At 41.8% G+C, this 9703-nt stretch overlaps 2 protein-coding genes across 2 annotated transcripts in view; one reads left to right on the top strand and one right to left on the bottom strand.

Annotated features, from left to right (window-relative positions):
* tox (thymocyte selection-associated high mobility group box) overlaps window positions 1-9703 on the bottom strand; it is an 839643-nt gene that overhangs the window by 359142 nt on the left and 470798 nt on the right. The gene's annotated exons all lie outside the window — the stretch shown is intronic.
* Window positions 2401-7988, top strand: bmi1b (bmi1 polycomb ring finger oncogene 1b). The gene is made up of 10 exons (XM_043259635.1): window positions 2401-2723; window positions 5394-5525; window positions 5653-5749; window positions 5923-5978; window positions 6086-6133; window positions 6218-6326; window positions 6455-6497; window positions 6606-6704; window positions 6806-6886; window positions 6970-7988. Exons 2-10 carry the CDS (start codon window positions 5408-5410, stop codon window positions 7297-7299), a joined length of 981 nt encoding a protein of 326 aa, XP_043115570.1. The 5' UTR covers window positions 2401-2723; window positions 5394-5407; the 3' UTR covers window positions 7300-7988.

The raw sequence follows: 9703 nt of genomic DNA on the forward strand, positions 1-9703 counted from the left end.
ATAAAATAAAAAACAATTAATGTCTTAATGTCTTAACATTGGAAAAAAAAACATCTAGTGAGCGATACGCAGAGAGTGTTGTGCAATGCAAAAAAAAAAAAAAAAAAATGCACAAGCTCAATGACTTAACCCGACAATAAACGTAAAGTTACATTTCTCCGAACGATTAAACCACTGATATTAATATAGGCTAAACCGGTATTTTTTTTTCTCCACTCGTGTGCTTATGGCTTAATATAATAACGGAACGACATTCATGTTTATTCATGAAATCCTCATCATTCGATTCAGACCATCAAAGACATAACTAAACACAAACTCAAAGCGGCTGAATCCGTAAGTCCTGACCTCCAGCTCCCATTCGGTCCACAAATCAATTTCGTGGAATCGGTAAACAGTCAATAATCAATAGTGCCATTAAAGTTTAACCCGATAGGTGAGATAAACCAGCAAACGCGGTCACCGAGCGCAGTCATTTTTGAGAGATCTTCGGCCATTTATATATGTTATAATAAATCGCTTTAAATCGTCTTCGTGAGGACTTCGGAATGATCGAATAAAGGCGCGTCTGGAGGAGCCCGCGTGCTTTTAAATGGTTATGTATCGATGCATAGGCGTTAAATTCGGGTCGGCATTTAATCGCGCGAGGAATCGGGTAAAACGAAACCGTGGATGGCGTTTATTCTTCACAAATTTTATTTCATACTGGAGTAGTTTTCCATAATGCGCAGTCGCTGTGGGGTTGTCGATAACTTTACGGTTTTTGGGAGAGGAAGGCATCAGGCTGTCTTTCTAGTTGTTGCTCGGGATCCCGTGCTGCATTAACACCCGCTAGGCGACTGAGATACGGCCATTTTGATGAGTCACATCTGTAGTCCGAATAAAGAAATGGGTATAGATAAGATATAATCGGTTCGGTTTGTCAGAGTTAGTCTCTGAAATTAGCCTGCGGTTGATGCATACCTCAAACTATTCGATTCACGCGCGGACCTAACGGCGTGTTTTTTTTATTGTAGCGATACTGCGAGCGAAACTGGTAGCGTGCACGGTCAGAAGAAGAAGCTTTAAGGTTTTGCAGAACCCGGCGGGGTTGAAGCTGAAGCGCTTGGGGTTTCCGCCAGCGCGCCGAGCTTCTTTGTTTTCGCCGAAGTGCCTGTATAAAAGCAGCTGACGTCACGGCGGGCGGCCCGCGCGTGTGGTTCGCCGGTGAACGCGGTGCCCTGAACGGAGCAGACCGGTCCAGAGCCGCCGGGGGAAACGGAGAGCGCGGGCTGCTCGTCGCTGGGAAAGCGTATGCATTTTGACCTGTCACGCTATAGGAACGTTATCAAGGAGCATGCAGAAAAATGTTAAGGCTTTCTGGATTTTGTAAACAAAAAAAGTAATAAAAAAAACAACAACTGTATACGCCCAACTTTTAAGTCAAGTCTGGTCATTAAAGTAGCCGTAATCATAATTTAGCCTGCTAAAAGATGGCTTGGCCGTGTTTTGCGAGACAAGGGTTCAGTATGACTTACGTGTAGCCTATACACATGAAATATATATATATATATATATATATATATATATATATATATATATATATATATATATATATATATATATATAAATACTGCTGCTGCAAAATTGCTGTAAAGTATGCATATTTGCCTCTTCTAAGGCATGGCCGTTAGAAACAAATCTTATACGGGAACCACCGAGAAAGTGAGTGCGAAGAAAAGCGACTGCTTTCTCGAGACGTGCGGGCGAGCGTGGCTGACTGGTTGTTCATCTTACCAGAAATCAAAATATTTGACATTTCGGTAGGCAAAAAAGGAAAGGTTAATAAGTAAGAACGCATCGTTTTCGAGCCGTTGCTTGTTGACCTAGGCTACACGAGGCACGGCGGCCGCTGAAACGCTTATATTCTGCACAAGTCGCATAATGTTCTGGGACCGTGTTGGACATTAAAACGTAAGGTCTTACTCGGGAACAAAATACAAAAATGAGCGTGAATTGAAAGATACAGAACGCATTTGGAGCGTCTTGTCTAATTCCGCTTGCTTAACTTGTGGCAGCTTTTAAATGCAGCCTAATTCTGATTCATTTAAAAAATACCTCGTCCGCTTGTTCTGCATTTGGGAGTTAAGCGGTTTTTGTGAAAATAAAGGGACACACTGCTCTTCTGAAAGTTCTTCGTTGCGTATAGACTAATAATCACACCGACCGAACTGCGAGGCTTGGCGAGGGATTTTCCTCTTCAGAAGTGGTGATGTGGGTGGTGAGGTTTGACAAAGACATCCGTCAGAGGGGTACCCTATTGATGATATACCCCACTACTAATTCCCAGGCTACCCGTGAGGAATGAGATCACGTGATGGAGTGGGGCGGTCGAACTAAGCCATTTTGGGGACTGTGTCAGTTTGCGCTGAACCATCGGGCGCTGTTTTTCGGCTCGCCGTGCGGGAGAAGTGCGCCTCTGGAATGTACCACCTATGACCGGAATCTGTGGATTTATCCGTGAATCGAATCGGAAAGGGTCGGCGAAGAGCGAGCTGCGTTAACCTATGTGCAATTGCGCAAGAAGGCCACAATGAGCACGGCGGTGAAACGTTAGAGCCATTGACAGCGTCTGCAGCTCATTCCAAGATGGCCGCTTCGGTAGCATTCATTTTTTGCTGATCGACTCTCAAGTTTCATTGTCTACCACAACAAAGCTAAGAAACCATCGCGAAACGCACGGGGTATGTACGCTTTAATGTGCGAAAGAGCGGACTCGCGAGCTCTCTCGCCTTTGTTTGCTTTTCTTTCCCGAGACGCGAGAGAGTAACAATGTTGCCTCTTGTGTGTGCGCGAGTGTTTCTCGCACGTACGAATTTCATTTCGGTTTTGTCACATTTCTCACGAAACGCAACCGGTGACACACGTTAACGCGGTGTGCGCGAGGACGAGCGTGTCGTCTTTGTGAAACTCAAACGCAAATGTGCTTTTCAAGCGTTGTTTTTTTAATCGCAAAACTCGGCGCGCGCTGAAGAACAGGCGAGTCGGGGCAGGTGTTAACGGGTGACCACTTTCATCCATTTCTCCACGCGCGAAAACCAAACGTTAGACCTCTTATTTTATAGAGTTGGGTAGTCTAGGGCGTGCAGATTTAGGAAAAATTAACTTTGCTGTGCATTCACATCGTGGATTAATTTTATTAACTTAAATTCATGCGCGTACTTGCGGGTACCTCCTTCTAGGAAGGACCACGCGAAACCATAACATTGTTTTGAGGCCGTTAGCTTATAGCCCGTTTCACATATGTTTTATTTATTAATTGTTTGTTTGTCACTGGACGTAACGTGGCTTGCGTGTTTTGTATGAAGCTTTTTAAAAAAACAAAAAACAAAAAAAAAAACACTAAAACGGTGTCGTTTTCACGCATCTGCCGTGAGACTGGGTTTGGACCGGTATACTTCAGTCTGAACCGAACCTTTTTTTTCTATTTGAACAACGTAGGACAAGAGTCCTATTTCTTAAGATTTAATTTTAATTTTTTTTTCGTTAGTCTAATTATTAATCAGTGAGTTGTTACGTTAACTGTATACGTGACTCACCCCCCGCTCAGTCATGGTTTATAAAAATATTGCTGATAACTCCATCCAAGAAATTAGATGATGTAAATATAGTCTATCGTCGGTTGTTAACCCGCTTCTCTATTGCCAAATCATAGCCTACTTTCTTGCCACGCTGAGATGATAGATGTTACGGACAGATTTGCTTTCCCTTCTGACCTTTTCAAACACCATACCGTGCCTCACTGATTTATTTTATGCATGGCTATATGTTTTCCACTGATTTTGACACTCCGCGAATATGTCTGACAGACAAGTCCTAAAACGCTTGCTTGCAATGCTTTCTAGCAACAACAAAAAAAAAATCATAGTAGTCCCGAATATCAATATATGACCGTCATCTGCACTAGGTAGCCTGTATACAGATTTAGTGTTACTGCGGTCTTTGCAGTGAACTCTTCTTTCTTCACAGCTCCGTGTTAAATGGTCTGTCGGGAAGGAATAATAGTGTAATCCGAATATTATTACTAAACCGCGTAGATTAGCCTTTATAAGTTTGCATTATTGGTCAAGCCTGAAAAATGGCTTTACTTAGGCCAGCCACTTCCAGACCGAAGCACACCTGTTTTTTTCCGCCTCTGCTGGAAACCTGGCCAGCTTGTTTCTGTTATCCACCGATCGACACATTCACTCAGCCTATGTAAAATAATTCAGTCCACCTTCATATGTACCGACGCGTGCTGCATAAATACTTTCGCGGGTGTTTTGAATAGTTAATATCACCGACTGAAGTGCAGTGCGTTGTTCTGCTTTTTTTTTTTAAATGGTAAGTTAACAGGTTCGCTATTAGAAAGTTATTTTATTACATTATTGTCGGCTATGTCCCTTATAAAGGCATATCGAGCATATCTCTCGATTACTGGGCGACTAGCCTATTTGAGGGCTTGACTGTCTAATTTTATTTGATGTGTTGAGTTCGGAGCACTTTACTGAGAATGGTGTGGACGTTAGCAGTTACGGGACACTGATATGTGAACATTTGACGCTGAATTAACGTTACCCGCACGTACCGATGTCGCAGTCGAGAGATAGCGGGATCGCAGACGCGAGCTCTCGAGCTTCCGTTGACTGTGTTCCTCATTGAAGACGTCGGCGAGGCAGGGAAGAGCACATTGTTTTCTCTTTCGCGTTTGGGAACGAAGCGTGCTGAAATCATGGTCGCACGACGTGTTTAACAGGTGACGGTAGCCTGCTTACCGCGTCTTAAACAATAGCGCGTGGCGCTCGGGTCTCAGCCTCACGCGAGAGAACTCGCTCGGACACGGGCTTTCTGTATCAAAATGGCAGCCACGTTCAAGTAGCCGCATGCTTTTTTGGAGTAAAAACAATGCTGTCGAGAGGAAGCGGCGGCGTTTTATCGCGAATTGGGTAATTTACGGTCATCTGTAAGGATCCGGGCCGTCTGCGGATCTGAAGTATGCGGTTCCGTTTCGACTGGCACAATGCCAATTACAACCCGTCGTCATGGCAACTGTACGTGCGGGCATTCGGCTTTCAGTCTCACCTGTGCGCGTCCGCGCGAATAAAAGCAAACCGATTTCGCTCGCGCTTGGGCTCTGTCCTGAAACGCCGACGAGTTTAAAGAATTTAGAATAACAGCAGTTCGTCTGAGTTGTAGCCTATTAACGGGGTTATGCGTTAAAGCGTCCTAACGCTGAATGAATTTTGTCCGGCTTTGTCGCATCTTTGTCCGCTTCAAGTATCCCAAAAGCGGCCATCCAAGATTAATAAGCCGATTAAAATATTTTTCGAACTGTGACTGTAAGTATTAATGAATGTCCCTTTTTTGGTCATCAGGTTTGCGAACTCTAATGACAATGCACCGAACAACGAGAATCAAGATAACGGAGCTAAATCCTCATCTGATGTGCGTTTTATGTGGAGGATACTTCATCGACGCGACCACCATCGTCGAATGTTTGCATTCGTGTAAGTCTGTCATAATCTCTATTATTTCTTATTTGCCGGTTAATGCGCTTCTGGACGTTCAAACCGGACCGTCTCTTAAGCCGCTTCAAACCGTACTATTTAGTAATTTGTCGCCTGCTGTTTTCAGTCTGCAAACTGTGCATTGTGAGGTACCTGGAGACCAGCAAATATTGTCCAATTTGTGATGTCCAAGTTCATAAAACGAAGCCTCTCCTCAATATCAGGTAATGTGGCTGGGGATATGTCGCCTGTTTTAATTAAACGTTTTTTTGATACCGTATTTTTCTTTTAAAAAATATACATGTTTGCTGTTCTTCCAAAAAATATGTTAAAGCTTTACATTTCTGTATCAAAGAAGGCTCAGACTGTATACCCCTAAAATGGTTGTGTGTTTCAGGTCAGATAAGACCCTTCAGGACATCGTCTACAAGCTGGTGCCTGGTCTGTTCAAAAGTAAGTGTCTTCTTTTTTTTTTTAAGTGTTCATTTTAATTGTTTGTTAATTTGTTAAACAAATTCTTAAATCAGTAGTGACGTATTTACTGTGCCTCTGTTACTCAGATGAGATGAAACGAAGGAGAGATTTTTATGCAGAGCATCCAGTTGATGGTAAACTGTCAAGAAAATAATTGTGATATTTTAATTCATAAGCGCTGTTTTTTTGTATTTAGACGTTGTATTTTTATTCTTCAGCTACTAATGGTTCTAATGAGGACCGAGGAGAAGTGGCAGATGAAGACAAGAGAATCATTGCTGATGATGAGATCATCAGTCTGTCCATTGAGTTTTTTGATCAGAACAAGTAGGTTCAGTTCAGTGGAATCTTTTTTTTTTTACTTTCATTATCATCAGAGATCGCTTTCACGTTGCTTATGAAATAAAGCTTTGCTGTTAGACGTTGCATTCATTATTTTGTTTTAAAATGATCAGGATTGACAGTAAAGAGGGAGAAGAAAAAGAAACCACAAAAGAGGTAACTTATTTCTAAAGACGTGACGTTTTTTAGAACCTGTCTCATTGAGTCATTGAGAGGTTATAGGGGACTGCTGACTGTATTTTAGTAATGATCACATTTTTCTAGGTGAATGTAAAGCGGTACTTGCAGTGCCCTGCGGCTATGACAGTAATGCATCTCAGAAAATTTCTCAGAAGTAAAATGGATATACCATGTACCTTTCAGGTAATCTCCTCTAAACTTCTTGTGGCCGTGTTTTTGATGTAAAAGCAAAAATTTTTCACTGTGTCGGTATAAGATGAGAATTCGTTTTTCTTTCCTCCCAGATTGAAGTTATGTATGAAGACGAGCCTTTGAAAGATTATTATACTCTTATGGATATTGCTTATATCTACACATGGAGAAGGGTAGGATTATTACATCTAATAATTAACACATTAAACACATTTTAGTCCAATTGCAAAGATAATAACGTGTTCGTATTTTCCAGAACGGGCCCTTGCCATTGAAGTACAGAGTTCGGCCCGGTTGCAAAAAAATGAAGTTAAGCGGCCCGAGGGATGATATGGCCGGTGGCAGAAGGCCTGATATAGAAAGCGACTCCAGCAGTGACAAACCAAACAGCCCGACTGCCGCCGCCGCTCCATCCACCTCCACCTCTCTGCCCAGCCCGAGCGCTCCGGTCCAGTCTTCACACCCCAGCTTCCCCCATATCTCCACCGTTAATGGAGTCTCTGCCAAAGTGGGCCACAATGGCCAAACTCCTTTCAGCAGCAAAGTCTGCAAAACTTCTCACAACGGCTCCAACTCCCTTGGGTGACTTGCTTATGGATGCCAAAGCCATCGACCCCCCCCCTTGCAAAACAGAGCTGTGATGTAGATGCTTTCTTTATAAACCACCTCTTCGATTTTTTTATATCATTTTTAAATATATTTGTTTCATCACGGCGTGTGAAAACTTTGTAACACAGCATTGTTTGTGTTATATTTTGTATTAATTACTATGGCATAACTAATATTGTGAAGAGTACCGGAGGGAAACTCAACAAGGAGAATGTATCTAGGTGTTTTTATAAACTCTTGTCTTGTTCATTTTAGATTAGAGCATCGATGTATATAAATCATTTCCTTGTCCATGAAGTCTTCAATAAAACACGTGGAGGCACGCGCAATGTTTTGATTATCCAGATTGTATTGATTTTATTCGGATGAAACATGTAACACCAAATTAAACTCGCAAAGGGCAGGAATTCAGCGTCAGCACTGTCTCGGATAAACCCAGAAGGTGTCGTTTAAAAATAAAGTCTGCTAAGCTCAGAAGTAGTCCTTTTTTTCCGATTTGATATCTCGCGACGATAGATGGAAGGCTACGTGTACGGAAAGCCGAAAGTTTTTTTTTCTCGCTTTGCATTTCTGTTCAGCGGTTATTTGTTAAAGCCAATGTATCATTTACTGTTGTACAATATGAAACATTTGTCTAAATAAACATTTTACTTTTTTATTACTAAATACACTGTGTGGCCTTGATAAAAAAAAACAAAAAAAACCCGCCATTAACTACGTTGTTCGCGATAGGCCTGCTCTGCGACCAACTTCGACTTGGATGAATTCGCTTCCTATTTCGAAGGAGGCTGCTCGATACTTTAAGCTGCATTGTTTTATTTTAGCTGTGCGCGATTTAAAATAAAATGTGAAGGCAAAAGCCGCTACGTTTTTATTGGTTTACGACCGACAAAGCCGCATGATGTTCTCGTGAGCTCAAACGTGTTCTTTTGTCAATTTTTTTACAGTTCAGAGCAGTTAGTCCGTGTGCTTTGGTTTCTGTCTTTATGTGATCAGAAGATATGATTCCATGCATATCCCATACGCTATGAACCCACAGTTCAAACAAGTGGCCCGGTGACCGTGTGGATGCATACGTTTATAACAAAGTGCATAAATAAATAGCCCACCAAGAATGGCCATCTTTTGCCACATGTCTACTTGTCGTAAAATACCTTTCAGACTGCTACAGGTCTAGCTGTCCAGACGCAATAGCAGACAGGTGAGGTTTTTTTTAAGAGTTTGTTGCTCGTCTTGTCCGTGTTCGCTGACCTCATTTGCACAAATGTCAATCACGCCGAAAATACACAAATATTAAGAAATATAGTGGTGCCGCGCCTTCCTTTCCCTCATTTAAAAGACCGTCTCGGGCCCACTGTTCTGTTAAGCGCAATAAATTGAGCAAAATCAATAGGCCCAACCAAAGATGCCCGAATAAATATTTTTTTTAAATTGGAACTCAATTAATGCTGTCTTTTAATTATCTGTCGTCCTAAACGCATGCTTGGATAATCTCGTAAATGAGGTGCCCTGTCAGGATTAGCGGATTGCTGGCCGGGGTTGAAAAGGTTATCATCGAAATGTATTAAAACAAAAACCCTTCCGTTTTAAACGTTAAGAATTGTATTTGTGCAAATACAAGTTAAGTGGAATGCATTTAGCTTTGTTAAGATGTCTTAAAGAAGTGAAGTGAAGCGCCGAAGTGATTTTTCTTCGCTGATTCATGGCTCTGAATGTTTTCTGCGTGCAGTATCTGTGGACGTCCAAAAACGAGGAGAAGTCCCTCGGTTTAAACACGGACCGCTTTCCTCTGTGTAGCTGAGCCCAGGCTTCTTTTAGGGATTTTCCTTTTAATAAAAGCCGCGTTGAGAAAAATAGCGAAAGCGGGAAAATGGTGTTAACCTACGCAGAAGTAGCGGGCAAACGCAAACGCATCACAAACAATAATGTCAAATTTAAGAATAATATTTTAGGCGAAGCAGTTTAAAGGCTTGATTAATTGATGACACCGCAAAGGTCTACAAAGCAAAGTATAGAAATTATTGCGCATAACTTTTCATGTTAATACAACATGTTAACTTAAAAATTAGCACGCATAAAATAACGCGCCTCACAGACGGTTTTGTGGATTCCGGCCTGTTTTGACCGTGAGATAAATCCGCGGCAGCACGACGCGCCCTCTTCCGGTTGAAACGCACCTCTACAATATACACGTTTAGGTCAGTTTGAGCTGTGCACAGTAATATTAGGCCTTAGAATTTAAACAAAATGTTACATATATAAAACAGCTACATTTAAATTTGATAAACCATTATTTTGTTTATGATGAACACAACCAAATGTACATCTTTTAGAGGAAGCACTTCATAGGCTATTTTTAATGGTTTGTCTTTTGTAAGCAA

The sequence above is a fragment of the Puntigrus tetrazona genome, chromosome 2 (assembly GCF_018831695.1).
Source record: "Puntigrus tetrazona isolate hp1 chromosome 2, ASM1883169v1, whole genome shotgun sequence".
Lineage (NCBI taxonomy): Eukaryota > Metazoa > Chordata > Actinopteri > Cypriniformes > Cyprinidae > Puntigrus > Puntigrus tetrazona.